This window comes from Asterias amurensis, chromosome 3, assembly GCF_032118995.1.
Source record: "Asterias amurensis chromosome 3, ASM3211899v1".
Lineage (NCBI taxonomy): Eukaryota > Metazoa > Echinodermata > Asteroidea > Forcipulatida > Asteriidae > Asterias > Asterias amurensis.
This window is the reverse complement of record NC_092650.1, coordinates 20,320,245-20,340,312: the sequence shown is the minus strand read 5'-3', so window position 1 is coordinate 20,340,312 and position 20,068 is coordinate 20,320,245. Positions and strand designations below refer to the sequence as shown.

Here is a 20,068-nt window from a genome sequence, read left to right as displayed (position 1 = left end):
CTTGTATATGTGTATCACATGAAAGCATGACACTGCTAAAATTCAGTGAAATCGCTCCATTGTTTTGAGGAGCTTTACTATTTACGGATGTGATATTAACCTGGCTTTAAACTGGCCACTTATTGGACCGGAAACCTATATTAATTATGGGTATAGGAGATGCACTTAATATTTATAAACAGTTTTAAGATTTGTTTTCGTGTGTAGATATTATATTCCCTCTAAGGGCCTAAACATAAACATTACAATCATTATACCAAAAATGTTGAATTCAGCTACATTCAAACTTTAAAGAAATCCTTTACTATGATGTTCAAGCATTAATACCCCACCCAAAGGAATAAATTCACAGACTATTCAATAGCGTCATGTATATGGTTGTCGATTGATAGTTACTTAAAATTGTTTGAAGTACTCCATTATTCAAAGGGCTTCACCTTTTTTGCATCAAAATTACAAATAATTCCCAAAATACGGCATGTATAAAACATTTAAATTGACTAAAAAAATGAAATGTCCAGTTTTTGCCTCATTTTAAGCCACTTAATTTCACATGAATGATAAAGATAACAATAATTTCTTATATTCACGCACTGACTTTACGAACCAGTGTTATACTTAATAGTTTTGAAGATACACCATACAGAGAATAATGAAAATGCTTTAAAACATCAAATTACCTAAAGACACTGGACACTGGTAGTTGTCAAAGACTAGCCTTCACAGTTGGTGTATCTCAACATATGCATAAATAAAAAAAACAGTGAAAATTTGAGCCCAATTGGTCGTCGAAGTTGCAAGATATTAATAAAAAAAAACACCCTTGTCGCTAAATGGTCACACGAAGTTCTTTGCTTTTCAGATGCTTGATTTCGAGACGTCAAATTTTAAGTCTGAGGCCTCGAAATCAACTTCGTGGAAATTTACTTCTTTCTCGAATACAATGTCACTTCAGAGGGAGCCGTTTCTCACAATGTTTTATACCATCAACCTCTACCCACTATTCGTAATAAAGAAAGGTTTTTTGATAATAATTATTTTGAGTAATAACAAATAGTGTCCACTGCCTTTAATTGTTCAACCACTATTGTTTTCTTTCTTTCCTCTGTAATCGTTTGTAGTAATTGTTGATATTGCCCCCAGCACTGTGTGGCGTTTACCTTTTGCCCTTAGTAAATTAGTACTTTTTGTATCAGTGCTATATGAATGGAAAATCGATATCAGTTACCGTTCGGGAGATCACTTTAGAATTTGGATTTTGCTTTTGGTGAAAGTTGGTGAATGCTTGACCTGTTTATTAGAAGGACCGGCCCTTCCCGTGTCGTTAAATACAAATATATAGAATTGTTAGTTAAAAATGAACTATTTTATTAATGAGACCTTTATTCGAAAACTTAAACTTATGCCACTGACTGATGAAACACGATACGATTCATCTTCAATGTTTTATATACTTCCATACTTTGCGTCAATATTCACGACTATAGGGGAAAAGGTCCTGAATTTTGAGAACAAATTTAGCGACAATAGTCACAACAAGAATAGGTCGTACATTTTAGTCTTAATTTTGGGGGATATTTTTGCGAAATTAATTCACGACTCACAATTTGTGACGTTTGTTGTAAAAAGTCGGAATACTACGACATAGGGAAAAAGCTGACATAATATCGGTCAGTGATGTTACTCCAAAATTAAATGCTTTCACAAATATTATTCTAAACTCTAAATCCATGAGTGTCTGGTGTGTAAGATAGTAGGTCACAACAAAACACCTTATTTCATAAACTTATCATCCGCTTACTTTTGGCATGTGAAAGAAACAAATAAATTCAAATTTGTAGTTAAAGGAACACGTTGCCTTGGATCGGACTAGTTGGTCTATAAAAGCGTTTGTAACTGGTTTTTATAAAATGCAGTGGTTGGAAAGATGTTTGAAAAGTAGAATACAATGATCCACAAAAATTTGCCTCGAAATTGCGTGGTTTTCCTTTTATTTTGCGAACTAACACGGTCGGCCATTTATAGTTAATGGCCGACCGTGTTAGTCGACGGAGTAGAAGGAAAATCGCGCAATTTCGAGGCATGTTTGTGTGAATCACTGTATTCTACTTTTACAACATCTTTCTAACCATATGAATTTTATAACAAACGGTTACAAACGCTTTTTGTAGACCAACTCGTCCGATCCAAGGCAACGTGTTCCTTTAAAGTCATTCAGTCATTCTCTCATTTACGTAACAACTAGTTACCGACATCCTATCAGCTCAAAGCGCATACAGCAAGAGTTTCCTGTCGGGTTCCACGTCACTGGATTGATGCGCAGATACTGGGCGTACACCGCCGAGAACTTGGTCACTTGAGTATTTTCAGCAGAGTTACCATAAAACTGTTAACAAAAAGACACCAAACCATAAACGAACATGACGGTTTTCCACCTCAAAGCAGTGTATTGAGAGAGATGGACAACGCACATGGTAGCACATTCTGGTAAAAAAACGCATGTAGACACACTTCTCAAGTTGCCAGACTAGATTGCACATTGGGTTGTGCTGTTATTATTTGGGCCGAAAAAGACGTCCAGTAACCACGTGGTCAAGTAACACTGATGCATGTTACCTCCTTAGCAACTCTTTAAATACCCAGCTATTGTTCAGCTATAAGCATGTCTGTTATTGAATACCAACAATCTTTTGGACATGTCCTTTTTGGGACCCTAAATATGAAAAAAAAATCTGACTTTTGTTTCGTTTCACGTTCTTTGTAATAGTGCACTCATTAACGTATGGGGTAAGGGCGAATGAATCTTTTTCAGGATTACGAGGGTGATGACAACTTTTGAAGGTATTGTTGGGAGTCACAAAACTCTTAGGCACTGCAGCGTCCCAGGCTAGACTAGTGACTGAAAATTGGGTTGTGATAAAATTTGACTATTAGTGGCCTATACATTAACCTCTTGACAAGAAACACAAATAAGAAAATTCTAGGCCCAAGGTGATGTCAAAACCATTACACTGCCCTCAGCTTCGCTGCGGGCATAGTCATGGTTTTGACATCACCTTGGGCCATAAAACTTAACTGTGCCCCGATTATTAAGCAGTCGATTTTTCTATATTATTCTTCACGTTATTTACCAGTCGGTTACTTCCACTGGAAGTTGTCACGTTTGTCAAGGAGGATGTGGAGACTCCGTACATAACTTTGTAGGTTGTAACATAGTACTCGCTGTCATATCCCTGTGTGATCAGACCAGTAATGTACACTTTGGCGTTCAAGTTGACTTGTATCCATGGATTCGAGTCGGACGCTAATGAGCACCACCCACCTTGGTAATAATGAAAGAGATATGAGCATCAGGATATGACAAATATACATCTGTTTTCGTTGTGCCTCTGTATTGAGCTCAATACACGATTGAGTTGAATACTTCCAATGGAGCGAAGTAGCCCATTCTCTAAACAATGTAACTCATATGCCGAACTTTAATTGTTTTCTTTTAGGGGGGGGGGGGCCTTTTTACACTTACTTTTTGTTTGGGGTAATTTCCCGCCTTTACCCTACTGATTTTTATTTCTTTCAGGTTAAATAGGTAGTTTTAATGTTTAGTTAAAGGCAGTGGACACTATTGGTAACTATTCAATATAATTGCTAGCATAAAACCTTTCTTTGTAATGAGTAGTGGAGAGCTGGTGATCTAGTATAAAACATTGTAAGAAACGGCTCACTCTAAAGAAAGAAGTATTTTTCCACGAATTGGACTTCGAGACCTCAGAATTAGATTTTGAGGTCTCCAAATCCAGCATCTGAAAGCACACAACTTCTTTTGACAGCGGTGTATTTTCTTTCATTGTTATATCTCGCAACTTTGACAACCAATTTAGCTTAAATTTTCACAGGATTGTCATTATTTTTACGCACATGTTGAGATACACCAAGTGAGAAGACTGGTCTTTGAAAATTTCCAATCAGTGTCTTTAAATTAAACCTCAATAGTTAACAGTTTATAAGAAAAAACAGCTCTATAGAGCAAGTGAGGTCAATATATTCAATCACACTTTATTTGGTTTCGCTGCTTCGAAAAAATGCTTCGAAAACATATAAAAAGTACTTCTGTGGATAATTTGACATCCGTAATCAGGAATCATGCAAGATGATATAGCGTCATCCACGCAAGAAGTGCTTGGCATTAAAGTCAACAGTAAGTTCTACTATGACGATGACCTGCTACTAGTGCTTGCAATCAGCTCCGCGATTTCTCTATTTTCTAAACTGGGCAATGCGAAGAACTATAGGATGGTTACCTTCGTTTGAAGTTTTCTGGAATTGTTCAAGAACGCCTTGTGTTCTGTGACGTAATAGGGCAAATCAAGTTGTGTTGTAGCCTTGCTCAAGGCAGTCGCATTATTCGCTCCGAAAAGACGCAGCTGTAAACCCACCCGCCGTATACCCTGTGCATGGTGTGTGCGATCACACCGAATGACCCACCCGTATACACTGTCACATCGCACGAATACTGTTCACACAAGCCATCGCACTCGTACACCACTAACCGCATGCGGAGGCCGTCAGGCCGACAGCCTTGTCGGATCTGTATCTTCCCGTTTTAATGTGTTGTATTGAAAAAATTCCAATAGTGGACGAAATTGGGGGGGCTCTAGGATATGCTAGTATGCAGCTCATGAATATTTACATCGTTCGTCAGACCTATCAGACAACACAGGATGTGAGGCAAATGAATTATTCATTTTGACGTCCAATCACGCACTTCCCTTATCACGACCTTTGGACCCTATCATGCGTCCGTGGTGGTGGTGTGTGAGGTAAACATGTCTCGTCTTTCGCGGGCATTATGGTAATGAGCTGACCGTGGGAACTCTTCGCTTATTATAGTAATGAGGTCAGTGGCTTCGACACAGATCCTACAAGGCTGTCGGCCTGACGGCCTCCGCATGCGGATAGTGTACGGGGGCATCGTGTCGTGCGATGTTACGCACAGTGAATACGGGTGGGTTTTACGCACAGTGAATATGGGTGGGTTTTTACACAGCGGCGGTCTTTTTTCGGAGTGAATAATTCGACTGCCTTGAGCAAGGCTAGTTGTGTTGCCGTAAAGGTATATTATCAGAGTATAAACCACGTACTGAAGGTCGATTGGTTTGAGTGCAAGAACTTATTTTGAAGCTTTTTTTCCAAGCCAAACTTTGCAATGGAGAGGAACATTAACATTCCTCAACATCTCTCTTATCTTTATTTTGCGGCTTCCAAGCCTTATTTATCATTGTGTTCAAACATAGGAATTGTACCTTCCATGTTAAGCCTTGCAAAGCTAGCTTTAGTGACATAGCTGAAGACCGATGATGCTTTGATATTGTCATCGGGAATGACTCTGCTCTCCATGCCTAGAGGTAGCTCACGTTCGATTGGACAAACTACATAAGAATGAAAACACAAATAGTAATATAGGTTTTCTCGGTCAAATTCGGTAAATGAGCAGCCAATTAAATTTCCATGCGTTCGAATTAAAGCTTTTTTGCCTCTCCGGTTTTTACTGCGTTTCAAATTCAGAGTTCAGTCATTCAATTTCGTTTTGAGGCATTCAAGTTCCTAGCACACTCATTCTTTTTCATGACACACAATCATCATTCAATTTAGCAAAGCTGGTTCGACTAGAGATTTTGCTGATTTAATCATTTTCAATTTCGTAAAGAGGCAATCAATTTCGCTCACCGAGGATTCAAATGAGTACGACTAAAGAAATACGAATAAACTTTTACTAGCATTCGATTTCGTGCGAAATAGAATAGGCTGGTGGTTAAATTGGCTGCTCATTTTCCGAAATTGACCGAGAAAACCTATAGTAAAAGTGATATAAGTCCTCTCAGATCTTAAAAAAAAAAAAAAAAAAAAAAAAAAAAAAAGCATTTTGCATTTCAACCATAAAAAAAACCCGTTAACATTGGATGCAGGATATTTAAATGAGTTTCACTGACTTTTGTCTAGTGCTAGCACTACTCAGCAATCTGCCGAACAGCTACGGATACACATCAGAGTATGGCTCGAAATTTACCACCTTTGCTAAATTAAGGACTTCGAGACATTTGGCAAACTCGAGGGCCTTTATCGCACGGTGACGACCCTGCAAGGCTTTAATAGGGTTTAAAGGAACACGTTGCCTTGGATCGGTCGAGTTGGTCTTTGAAAAGCGTTTGTAACCGTTTTTTGTAAAATGCATATGGGTAGAAAGATGTTGTAAAAGTAGAATACAATGATCCACACAAACATGCCTCGAAATTGCGTGGTTTTCCTTTTACCTCGTCGACGAACACGTCGGCCATTTATGGGGGTCAAAATTTTGACTCCCATAAATGGCCGACGGTGTTAGTTCGCACTGTAGAAGGAAAACCACGCGATTTCGAGGCAAACTTGTGTTGATTATTGTATTCTACTTTTAAAACATCTTTCCAACCATATGCATTTTATAAAAAACGGTTACAAACGCTTTTGTTTTGACCAACTCGTCCGATCCAAGGCAACGTGTTCCTTTAAGGCGTAACGCAGTAAACCGATTTAACACCGGGAAATATACAAACATGTTACAGTCGGGGCTAAGCAAGTGTGATTGTCAGGGTGCATTCAGACGTGGTTCCATTGTTCTTTTCAACCAACCAAAGCAAGGCATTTCGGGATAGGGGTGCTTGTCTTTCTGGGAACCGTCATTGAATATTCTGCCACCAAGGAGTTAAGATAGATAGTACAGACGATGTGACCTCTGACGTCACACGAAAACCATAACATGATTCGCGCGCATACCGCCGGGCAAAACCTTTGTGTTTTGGCAGCCAGCGAGAAAGTGTACGCAATCTTACTATGACTACGCAACTCGGTGCCCGGCCAAACATGACGTATATAGTGTTTTGTCAAAAGAAGGCGGTTTGAATGTAAACATAGGTCACATCATCTATAGTTTCGCAAAATTCCCTCCCTCCCTCCCGTGGGATTAATGGAAGGGTCAGGGTATGACGGCATACGTGATACAGATTGAGTTGACTAATAATCTTACAACTTAATTCAGATTCGGCATTAAGAATAAATTTTGATTCACAACAAAATAAAGTTCTTCAGTTGTCGTGTTTTCTCGCTCCGGTGCGCGCGAGACTTGCACAGTCTATTGAAAATTCGAGATTTGAATCATTTTTTCAAAAACTTTGTGAAGAGTCTGTTTGAAGCGCGTGGGTTGTGTGTACGCGCGCGCTTGTTAATAGTGTACGCGCGCGCGCTTAGAAATAGTGCGCGCTGTTACCATAGATATAAAATAGAATCACTAGATCGGCCGCGCGTACATACGCGGGTTCTGGCATGGGGGCTGCCATGGCCCATCTCCCGTGTACATTTTCTGCGCGTTGCCGTCAGCACGTGACTTTTTGCCGTCAGCACGTGACATTTAGCGCGTCAAAGGCCTATCTCCTGTGTTCATTTTTTGCGCGTCGCCTTTCGAACGTGAAATTTTTACCGCGTCCATGGTGAACAATTGTATTTTCTACACAGGCAATGGCGCGTATGTACGCGCGGCCGATCTAGTTATTTAATTCATTATCTATGGCTGTTACAGCTATAAATTGCGTTCCTCGTGATAATCTTGTGCGCCCAACACGCGGAAGCCAGCCGGCCGGTGACAAACAGCTCCAGCTGGAGTGCGTTTTGGCGACCCCAACCAAAAACTGTTTATGACGTCATAACCAATACGGTAACCGAGCTCATACCTCGGTTATCGTTCAGTCAGTCTGAACAGCAGAACCAACGACCAACAACCGAAACAGTTTTTGGTTGGGGTCGCCAAAACGCACTCCTGGTCATTATCAACCGTTAAACACCCCCAACGTGACGCACTCTATGCTTTTCAAATAGGTCCAATTGCTAATCTTTGTAGTCGCCAGTACAAGTACAGTTGAAACTGTTAACATTGTCAGTGCATCGGCCCCCGTTCAGACATGGATTAGGGCTACAGTCATCGACATCTAAAATAAAAGAACAGTCTACCTGTTGTTAGTTACTGCGCAAACTTAAGCAAAAAATTCATTGCTTAGTAAAATCAGATTACCGGCCAAGACTCCACTCAATTGTTATGCAAAGTAAACAACAGCTAAATACTAGTCATAAGCAATGTATATGGCATGAAATTTTGGCCAGTAACATGTGTAAAATAAGCGAGCTATTTTCGTGCTTAATCAAATTTTTTGCTTAAGCAGCTCTATGAAATTGGCCCCAGGTCGCAGACGCGAAACAGCAGCAAACATTTTAGTGAAAAGCCCCCTGGTCAGTTCAAGACGTATAACAGCTTTAATTCTTAAGTTAATAGTGTTATTTATTTAACATAGTTTAGATCGACAAGGGCAGAATAGCTAAACCCTAGTACTTACTTTTGTCACAGGTACTCCCTTCGTAGCCTGGAGCACACCAACACGTAAATCGGTTCACGCCATCCACGCAGTGACCTCCGTTCAGACATGGATTGGAGCTACATTCATCGATGTCTAAGTTGAAAGGACAGAGTATGAAAGGTTAAAAGTGTTATTTCCTCGAGAGAGAAAAACCAAAAAGATTCATGTCGAAAAATATTGCTAACCCCCGGAACTCACTTGTGTCACATCATTTTGAGCATGCTAGCCCTCGTTCATCACTCCCTCATATTGGCATTAGTAAAATCCCTAGCATGCCAGACATTCACGTTACAACTTCTGGGGTAAAAAATTACTGAAATAAATATTACTTTTATTCAGCGGGCATCCGTTTTGAAGTTCCTCCATGGCTGATTTCACCCAGTGGTATTTGTTATAGGGCTGACCGGGATCCGGCTCGGGTACTGGACCGTAGTAAGACGACATTTGACGGCTCTCAACGATGTAGATGTTCGCTTAAATACAAACATGAAAACAACAAAACAGTATAGACACAGTAATCTGACACTAGTAAATTGAGGCATCCCTAATCATTGGCGTAAATCGGGGGAGGGACAGGGGACATTCCCCCCCCATCTTTTGGAGGGTGGGGGACACAATATCAGTTTCCCCCATGTCTTTGACCACCTTTACCATGAAGCCCAAATATTGCACTGTCCAAGACCAACCCATGTGTCCTCCATGTACATTAATCCTGGGGTCAAAGGTTTACACAATTTATTGAAGGGTGGGGGACACTATATTTTAAATGTCCTTCCTCAAAATTGTATGAAATTGGAGGAGAGGCATGTTGAAGTAACACTTTAGTTTGCGACAATACCTTGTGTATGTTATGTAATTGCTTGGTTTTAGAACTGTCTTGCTAAACATTGTACTAGAAGTGCCGAAAAGAACTGTCTTCCCTTAAAAAGGCCGGGACTACCACCATGTTGGATCGAGGAGATTTGTCGTTAATAGCTTCACTACCGCGGAGTGAGTTCTTCATTGATCTTAACCTGATGATAAACGTCTCGAAACCTACTCCACAGACCACAGTACAGTGGAATATAGCCAGACAGTTCTCAACGAATATAGCAACTAAGATTACACTTGGTTTACCTCAAACAAAATAAACATTATCGTTATGGTTATTATTTCATCCTATAAAATGCATGGGAAAGATGACCTTTTCCATTTGCGCCAATAACTCCTCGAGTCGGGCTTCTTCCCATAATAGCCTTAGATTGCACAACAAAAAATTCCCTAAGTTTGACACGTTGTCTTAAGCCGGCCTGAGGTCGACCTTTGCGTCAACAACAAACAGTTGCCAACTGACTTTTCAGGAAATACTGCGCCTGAGCTTAAGAGCATCGGGAACTTTTCAGTCGGTGATTTTTTACGACATGAGGGTAACTGCAATGGTTTTAAGACAATCTGAAACAGTCGCGCCGCTCGAAAAAAACAACAACAGTCGCAACAGTAGAACAATTTCATCTTGTACGACGTGATCCCCCGACGGTCGGGAACCAATCGCAGGCGCAAGATTTCTCAGTTGGTGTGACATGACCATATTATTTTGTCTGCGCGTTGCCGACGTAAATTACTGAGGTTGAGCGAGCTCACGCGTTGTGCACGGCGTGAGGTCGGGCTGTGTCATGGGAGACCGCGAAGTCGGCCGACTCTCTGACAGCACCCTTTCTAATCAGACAATTTGAAGGTGAAAAAAAGGATTTTTAGATTGTTCAGGAGGTTTTCATTGAAAATGTTGGCAGCAAAAACCACACTTTCATGCACAAACACATGACATCGACCCTTGCAATTCTAGAGCAGTGTCTTACCAACTAGACTACCGAGGTTGGTAAGACACTGCTCTAGAATTGCAAGGGTCGTGGGTTCGAATCCCACCCGAGTAACATGCCTGTGATATTTTTTCACAGGACTCGGGAAGTACTGAGTATACAGTACTAACACACATCGGTGTATGGGTAAAAACCAAAATTAATATTCTTTATCCCCGATGCAAATTTAACATCTATTATATCGTTGCGGTACCCGCTGCCAAAACATAGGATTCGAACTGCCTCTAGCTGCCGGGCAACCTCGGTAGTCTAGTTGGTAAGACACTGCTCTAGAATTGCAAGGGTCGTGGGTTCGAATCCCACCCGAGTAACATGCCTGTGATATTTTTTCACAGGACTCGGGAAGTACTGAGTATACAGTACTAACACACATCGGTGTATGGGTAAAAACCAAAATTAATACCAGTCTTCGTACTTGGTGTATCTCAACATGTGCACAAATAATATAAAAAAACTGTGAAAATTTGGGCTCTACTGGTCGTCGAAGTTGCGAGATAATAATGAAAGAACAACACCTTTGCCCCATGAAGTTGTGTGTGTTCATCAGATGCTTGATTTCGAGAGCTCAAATTCTAAATCTGAGTTCTCGAAAACAAATTCGTGGAAAATCACTTCTTTCTCGAAAACTATGTCGTTTCTCACAATCATCAACCTCTCCCTATTTCTCGTCACCAAGTAAGGTTTTATGCTAACAATTATTTGTCATTAATTACCAATAGTGTCCACTGGCTTTAATTGGCTTATGTAATTTGAACGTCATTCGATGCATCCACACAACGTACATGTTTTCCCATGTAAGAGAAGTCAATGCCAACCAATGCAGACTTTCATAGGCAACATTAAGAAATACACTTTCAAATACAAATATGTTTGCCTGAGAGCGTATCTGAATAAAACATTTTGCACCCGCACCGATTCCCGAAATAAATAGTTCAGCATATAATGTGTGTGAGTCGAGAAAATGTCGGACAGCAACCCCCATCCCACAAAAAAGTATTGGTAAATAATAATAAATCAATATATTTAGAGTTACGGGTACGAAACTATTTGGGTAAGACTTTGAAAAGATAAAATCATCATAAATTAATGGTCTGACCAATGCTCCTGAGTTGTAGAGACCAACCAGTTCAAGAAACTCTGGGACTCTAACATTCAGACCCTGTTTAGGTTGAAACACTTTCTTTCGAAAGTACTGTGGAAACAGAATAAAGCTTACTGTGGGGTTGGATCTGTTACGGAATGTTGTGCTTTTGAGAAGAGCGGAAATATTAAAGAAAAAAATTACAATTCTTATAATTCTGTTTCAAATTTAAACAATAAAAATGATAATACTATAGTAGTCACATAATAAAAACCATTAAAAAAAATTTAAACGATTTTCAAACTCGGTTTATAAAAAATAATAAAAAATTAAAGTCTATCGATTAAAAGATTTTGCTCCGTTAATTTTTAAATCATTTTGTTGAACCCTGAAAAGCACAATATCACTTTTACTGCTAAAAAAAGTAGAGACACAATTTTCATTTCAGAAAAAAAAATTATCGTCGAATTTGTTTTTGTAATTTCCAAATTTATTGTCGTTATTATGTGAAAGGTATACAAAAATTAAACGATCGCAACTAAATAGCGTTGAAGTTGAAATAGCGGTTTTAGCCTCGTCCGAGAGTTTGTTTTCGGGTTGATATTACTTTTCCTACTTAAAGGCAGTGGACACTATTGGTTATTACTCAAATAGCACTTGGCAACGAGTAATGGGGACAAGTTGATATAATAAGACAGTGTGAGAAACGGCTCCCTCTAAGGTGACTATAGTTTTCGAGAAAGAAGTAATTTTCCGTGAAAACTTGATTTCAAGACCTCAGATTTAGAATTTGAGGTCTCGAAATCAAGTATGTTCAACGAAAGCGTACACATCGCGCGCACTGCACACAATACACAAGTAGGACTTTTCCTTACTCTATTACAGGATATAGTGAGAATTTGATTGTGATCAATCGCTGTAAAATTGAAGTACATGTACTTCGCTGCAAATTCTCTACACATGCACATTCTGGCGACGCCAACATCTAGCAAGGGTTGAATCCGATCGAGAAACACTCGGAGCGTCTTTTAATGCACGCAAAAAATAATGGTGTGGACGCAAACCCTCTCGCTTATCCCTCGTTTTTCAATTCAAATTTACACTGAACTCGGAGAACACATTATTTTAAGGTGATAAATCCGGAAGATTCTTATGCCTGAACACATTGGTCTCCGGTGGCAGTTGTCTTGACCAAGGACGTTGGTCAAACTCAAACAGGACCTTTCACACGGCGCAGAAACCAACATCCCATGTCTCAGAACATTCGTCTTTTGTGGTGCTAAAGGTCAACATTTGAAAACTTGCTCTCAGGGAGAGCAAGTTTTCAAATGTTGACCTTTTGACCAGGGACCCGTGCCTATTTAAGCAGAGGTCCCTTTCACACGATATGGATTAAATAACGTTGTGTTCTTAATACCAAGGACCCCTGCTTATTTTGCTCGTGTGAAAAGGCCTTTACATACTTTCAAAATAAACCTCTTTTGTAGTAGAATACTGGATAAAAAAAAAATCAATGTCACAACATTCAACATAATTAAAGTCACCTGGAAGTGGTATTTTTTCAAAATAAAGCTTTTGTCCCTAACATATGTGTTTTGATGAGTGGAATGTTAATAAACAGTTAACTAAGGTTTCAAAAAAATCAGTTCTTATGTTATTTACAAATTTAAGAGTAGACCCCGACCCGAGAAGGCGCTGTTCGTGACGTCAATCGAGGCAGACTTTGCCTGTAATGCGTAGAGTAAACACAATTGCAAAGTACATGTACGGACCAAGTCGTGAGTTTGTACGTTTCAGGTGTATTGCTGCTGGATGCAGAAAAACACTTTTTGAAATGTACCAACTCACGACTTGGACGTACATGTACTTTGCACGTGTGTTAACGACTCATTGCAGGCAAAGTCTGCCTCGATTGACGTCACAAAAGGGGTAGGCGGAGTCAGCCCCCAAACAACTTTATATATTTTTTAAACATATAAATCGTGACAAACAATTACAAAATAAATTGTTTTATTGTTCGTAAGCATACACTCCTATGTTTGAAAGAAAACAAATTCTATTTCCAGGTGACTTTAAATGCTTTGTTTTGGGTTTAAAGTGTTTTTGGTCGAAAGTACAGCCGATGGTCAATTGGTACAAGTCTTCCATGCATTTACTGTGTAGCGTGTTGTACAATACCCGTCTCAGGTCAAGTTATCACAGTCATGTAAACTGTTTATAAACATTAGTAGCGCAATCGGTCAGTTTGATACAAAATGTAGGGCTTATGCTACCCCTGGTGATTTTTTGTCGTACAAAGCCCCAGAACAACGAGAGGTGGCGGGGTTTACAAAAAAATAAAAAATCATTTAATGTTCACCAACAGTAATAACTTAAAATAATTATTATCATCAAACCTTTCTTGATTACAAGTAATGGGGAGAGGTTGACAGTATAACACATTTTGAGAAACGGCTCCCTCTGAAGTGAAGTAGTTTTCGAGAAAGAAGTAATTTTCCACGAATTTGATTTCGAGACCTCAGATTTTGAATTTGAGGTCTCGAAATCAAGCATCTGAAAGCATACAACTTCGTGTGACCGAAGTGCGACGCGGGTGTTTTTTCTGTCATTAATATCTCGCAACTTCGACGACCGATTGAGCTCAAATTTTCACAGGTTTGTTATTTTATGCATATGTTGAGATACACCAACTGTGAAGACTAATATTGGACAATTACCAATAGTATCCAGTGTCTTTAAACAATTGTTATTTTTTATTAAAATTCCATAGCCTTGTTACGAAATTTGTTAACGTGGCTTATGCAAGAGAACCGCGTAATTAAATTACGTCGCCGTTTGCCAGAGAGAACACCACAATTACAAGTTTGCCTTAATCAAACACAATGAGGGAGAATTATAGTTGTTGTTGTCATAGACACCACACTCTTTATTATGCTACTGAGAACACAGCCACCGAAATAATTGCATACAAAACGAGCACGTCTCATCTTGCTGGTTATGCAGAATCAATATCTCGGTCTTTGCGATTTCTAAGAGGCATGGTGGCGATACTGGAAACAAATTTGATAATATTTCCCTAATTCGTGTACTCGGTTCGACCATAAATAAATTATAACAGCTTGGTTTAATATCACTAATTCACACTGTTATGGTGGTTGTGTACAAGGTTAAGGTTACACCTCCGATTGAACCTAGCCACTGTTTTGTCTAAACGAGTTTACACGACCCAGGTTTTGTAACAAGTAAACATCGGGAGTGTTAGCCGTCAGCAATTTCACGAAGGGCCAACAACCTTAAAAAACGATAAAAAACTTACGAAAAGAGAACATTTTGGGAAAAATTTAAACAGATTTGTATGATTTAGGATCTCTTCTTCCCTGACATGCAAAAAATTCCAAGATTAAATTTCGAATAGTCTACCAACTAGTAGTTTCAAAATTAGCTAAACTAAAAACGCGGTTTTCTCGAAACAGATAAATATTTGGCTGCAGGGGAGGGGAATTGTTGGCCCTTCGTGAAATTGCTGACGGTATATACACACTGTATACTGTGAACACGATTTAAAGGGCATAATTTTTTCCTAACAAAACACACAATGTCCACAGATTTACATTAAACTTACACAGTTTGAAGATTATGATAGTAGAAAGCTTCCCTTAAAATTTTACTTACTGAGGTGATGTAGTTTTTGAGAAATTATTAAAAGTAGTCATTTTCGTCTCAGTTTTAGCATGTAAAAACGTATTAACCAATTATGCTATGGTTTTGGTATAATATCATAATTGGTTAAGGGGATTTTACATGCTAAAATCATTTTGGTCTCATGAGACCAAAAAGATGTTGTGACTTGTTTTACTCATATCTTAAAAACTATCAATATAAACCACAAGGGAAACTTACTTGGTAAATTTGTAAAAAGAATTGACTAGAGTGGGATTCGAACCAACGACCTCCGGATTAACGTGCCGGCGCTCTACCAACTGAGCTATCTAGCCCTATATTGGCGGCACCCCCCGAACAAAGATATTGCCAAAATAGAGAAACCGCCAACATAGGGCTAGATAGCTCAGTTGGTAGAGCGCCGGCACGTTAATCCGGAGGTCGTTGGTTCGAATCCCACTCTAGTCAATTCTTTGTTCAACCCCAAAAATAATTTACAAATTTACCCAGTCAGTTTCCCTTGTGATTTATATTGATATCTGAAACAAAAAGTCGCATCCCCTTAAGGTGATCCCCTAGCTGCCGCTTCCCAGGTTGTATCGTAATTTGGGGGTGATCCCTGGCTACACGGCAGTTAAAGGTTGTATGGCTTCTGACTGGCACCCCCCGAACAAAGATATTGACAAAAATAGGGAAACCGCCAATATAGGGCTAGATAGCTCAGTTGGTAGAGCGCCGGCACGTTAATCCGGAGGTCGTTGGTTCGAATCCCACTTTAGTCAATTCTTTGTTCAACCCCCAAAATCATCTTAAAAACTACACAACCTTAGTTAGTAATATTTGAAGGGAAGCTTTCCACTATCATTATCTTCAAACCCTGTAAGTTTCATGTAAATCTGTGGACATTTTGAAAAAGTCATTATTTTATGCATATGTTGATATACACTAAGTGAAAAGACTGGTCTTTGACAATTACCAAAAGTGTCCACTGTCTTTAAGCAGCTCTATTACATTGGGCCCAGCTGTCCTTATTACTGTATAGCTATGAAATATCAAATGTAAAGTTCACTATCGTCACATAACAGGTATACACTAGTTAGTATTAATTGAAGTTTTGCCTGGTGCGGATAAAAAGGAAGAAACCTCAAAGATAACAACTTGCGAGTAACACCACATCGGCTATTTTCCGAGCTAAAACTCCCCCCAAAAAAGTTTTAGAAACGATAGTACCCGCAAGTTTACCCGTTAAGTGTTCGGGTATTAAACCCGGAACCTCTTTGGTTTTTTTTTTGTTCAGGCATTCAGCCCGGAACACCTCTTATTTTTTTATTTTTTTTTTTGGGTTCTTAATACTTCAATATCGTCTTGATCACGTCTTGTCGACGTCATCAGTTATTAAAAATACACGTATTCTGGGTTTGACTCGAGAACGCCTCGACCGATTTTTACAAACCATATGTCATCGAACTTAACAGTCGTTCAAAACATTGCATGAAGGAGTAATTGGGAAGGAAATACATCTCAAAATAAAGGAAACAGCCTTGAAATATTGGACTTCTTGAAGAGTCTTTGAATGACAGACAGTGTGTAGGGTCTTATAATGCCAAGTTCACAAATGCAAGTCAATGCTTTCCTGCAGTACAAAAAATTACATTATACGTTTTTGGTATATCTGATCCTTTCAATGGTTTTTAGTCACAGTGACTGCACTCGTTTGCTTCATGTGCAACATCAACAACTAGCCAGCTCTCTGGTAATATTGAAGTTTTCGAAGAATCCGAGATGATACGTGTTTGTAAAAAGTACAGTTTTTAAAGACATTGGACACCCTTGGTAACTGTCAAACACCAGTCTTCGTACTTGGTGTATCTCAACATGTGCAAAAATATTTCTCGTCACCAAGTAAGGTTTTATGCTAACAATTATTTGTCATTAATTACCAATAGTGTCCACTGGCTTTAATTGGCTTATGTAAACTGAAGATAACGTCATTCGATGCAACCACACAACGTACATGTTTTCCCATGTAAGAGAAGTCAATGCCTATCAATGCAGACTTTCATAGGCAACATTTAGAAATACACTTTCAAATACAAATATTCTTGCCTGAGAGCGTATCTGAATAGTAGACTTTGCACCCGCACCGATTCCCGAAATAAATAGTTCAGCATATAATGTGTGTGAGTCGAGAAAATGTCGGACAGCAACCCCCATCCCACAAAAAAGTAGTAGTAAATAATAATAAATCAATATAACTAAGGTTACGGGTACGAAACTTTTTGGGTAAGACTTTGAAAAGATAAAGTCATCATAAATTAATGGTCTGACCAATGCTCCTGAGTTGTAGAGACCAACCAGTTCAAGAAACTCTGGGACTCTAACATTCAGACCCTGTTTAGGTTGAAACACTTTCGAAAGTATTGTGGAAACAGAATAAAGCTTACTGTGGGGTTGGACCTGTTACGGAGAGTTGTGTTTTGAGAAGAGCGGAAATCTTAAAGAAAAAAATTACAATTTTTATAATTCTGTTTCAAATTTAAACAATAAAAATGATATTACTTTAGTAGTCATAATAAAAATCATTAAAAGAAAAAATTTAAACGATTTTCAAACTCGGTTTATAAAAAATAATAAAAAATTAAAGTCTATCGACTAAAAGATTTGCTCCGTTAATTTTGAAATCATTTTGTTGAACCCTGAAAAGCACAATATCACTTTTACTGCTAAAAAAAGTAGAGACACAATTTTCATTTCAGAAGAAAAAATGATCGTCGAATTTGTTTTTGTAATTTTTTTCCAAATTTATTGTCGTTATTATGTGAAAGGTATACAAAAATTAAACGATCGTAACTAAATAGCGTTGAAGTTGAAATAGCGTTTTTAGCCTCGTCCGAGAGTTTGTTTTCGGGTTGATATTACTTTTCCTACTTAAAGACAGTGGACACTATTGGTTATTACTCAAATAGCACTTGGCAACGAGTAGTGGGGACAAGTTGATATTATAAGACAGTGTGAGAAACGGCTCCCTCTGAGGTGACGTAGTTTTCGAGAAAGAAGTAATTTTCCGAGACACTTGATTTCAAGACCTCAGATTTAGAACTTGAGTTCTCAAAATCAGGTATCTGTGTGACAAGTTGTTTTTTCTTCCATTATTATCTCGCAACTTTGACGACCAATTGAGCGAAAATTTTCACAGGTTTGTTATTTTATGCATGTTGAGATGTACCAAGTGAGAAGACTGGTCTTTGACAATGACCAATTGTGTCCAGGGTCTTTAAGCATGATAAGAACCATAATTAATCTATTGTAATAATATTATTAAAGGAACGTTATAGAATTGGTTAGAAACTTAAATCGTGAAGAACATAGATGTACCTAAAAGAATAGAATCATTTTTTGTTGTCACTTGTAAAAAACAAATATTTTGTACAGTGAAATGCGTTTTGGTTTTGCGTGTCTAAAAATAATAATGTTATATAAAATAACACTATAAATTTACCATTTATATAAAAATACATCGAAATTTAATATAAACATCTCTGAAAAGTATAGGTTTTCTGGGTCAATTTCGGAAAAAGAGCAGCCAATTTAACCACCAAGCTATTCTATTTCGCGCAAAATCGAATGCTACTCAAAAGGGTCATTCGATTTCGTTTTGGGATTAGTCAAATGTAATGTTGCGTCATTCGAATTAACAAAATAATCATTCAATTTAACAATTCATCAAAGCAACATTCAAATTCGCAGACGCTTCTTGAGGCGTGTGTGTAACGAAAAAGAATGACGCTACGCTAAATTGAACAGAGTGCTTAAGGAATTTGACTCGACCCAAATCGAAATTGAATGGCCGAATTCTCAATTTGAAACGCAGTATAACAACTGGAAAAGCAAAACAGCTTTAATATGAACGCATGAAAATTAAATTGACTGCTCATTTGCCGAATTTGACCGAGAAAACCTATATTACAATGTAGAGGCGAAATACGAAAGATAAAAACATCTCTTGACATATTACTGTCTGAAATGTTTGATGAGAAATAAATTATCAAATTTCGTTTGGAATTAAACGCTCAGTGAGCGTTTTATTCATTTTTTGTTTTTGCATCGATGTCATGCAAAGTGTGTAAATCGGTTTGTCACTATTCTTGTGACCCAGATGGCCGATCGCTCTCAAACTTCCACAAGTTTGCTGGTTTATGTATTATGGTGGATTACAAAAAGTGCTTACACTGTCAGCAACTGTTTGGTTTGCAAAATTAATCCTGTAATGTTCCTTTAACCTCTTCATGATCATAAATATAAAGTCACTTACCGAACAAGAAGATAGATGTCATCAGAATCAGAGGAGGCAACACATGGCTGATGTGGTGAAGAAAGATCATGATAGCAGAGAGCTTACTCCATTCAACCCGCTATGTTAACACCAAGATTCCTTTCTGAAAGCAGCAAGTTTTATGTCTGTGTCTATAGTGGTGTAAAAACAACGCAGCTTCAATGATGAACACCTCTGGACATCTGACGCTTAAACGACTGGGTCGGGAAACGTGATCATGTGATTGACACGCCCTTATATCTGTGCTTGACGTCACTGGTATTTCCATCTATTGGGAAACAGGGTTGCTATTTCTTTTTTTCGGTGGTATCATTATTCAACAAAATGTCATGGACTTTCTCAAGAATGTGTCAGTTCAGAAATGTTCGTGCACCTTATAAACATACACGTCGATAATAACCCAATTATATGGCACTCTTGTTACCACTAACGGTACAACTTTGACGAAAACCCGGGGTCTAGATTCACGGCTCTGTCACAGCGACATTTTGCCGCACGGTGCTTTGTAGAACACACTAGGTAAACTAAGCCATGAATTTGGGTCTGGATATTGTGTACACGTGCTTTGCAAGTAAACGGAGTTCCTGATGCATGCAACCATCAAACGGCTGCGTTCCTTGACTATTGTTCGTTGATTTTACGGTTCAACAAAATTAAGACATCATTGAGCTAAAAATATTGTGACAGGAAGATATTTTGCATT

The 20,068-nt window shown here is 38.6% G+C and overlaps 1 protein-coding gene across 1 annotated transcript; it reads right to left on the bottom strand.

The window, feature by feature from the left end:
* Positions 1 to 2,245: 2,245 nt before the first annotated feature.
* On the bottom strand, positions 2,246 to 19,414 carry LOC139934773 (lactadherin-like). The gene is made up of 7 exons (XM_071929178.1): positions 19,345 to 19,414; positions 10,056 to 10,130; positions 8,765 to 8,908; positions 8,415 to 8,528; positions 5,301 to 5,426; positions 3,132 to 3,322; positions 2,246 to 2,386 (listed from the first exon to the last, which is right to left on the bottom strand). Exons 1-7 carry the CDS (start codon positions 19,412 to 19,414, stop codon positions 2,246 to 2,248), a joined length of 861 nt encoding a protein of 286 aa, XP_071785279.1.
* Between the last annotated feature and the right edge of the window lie 654 nt (positions 19,415 to 20,068).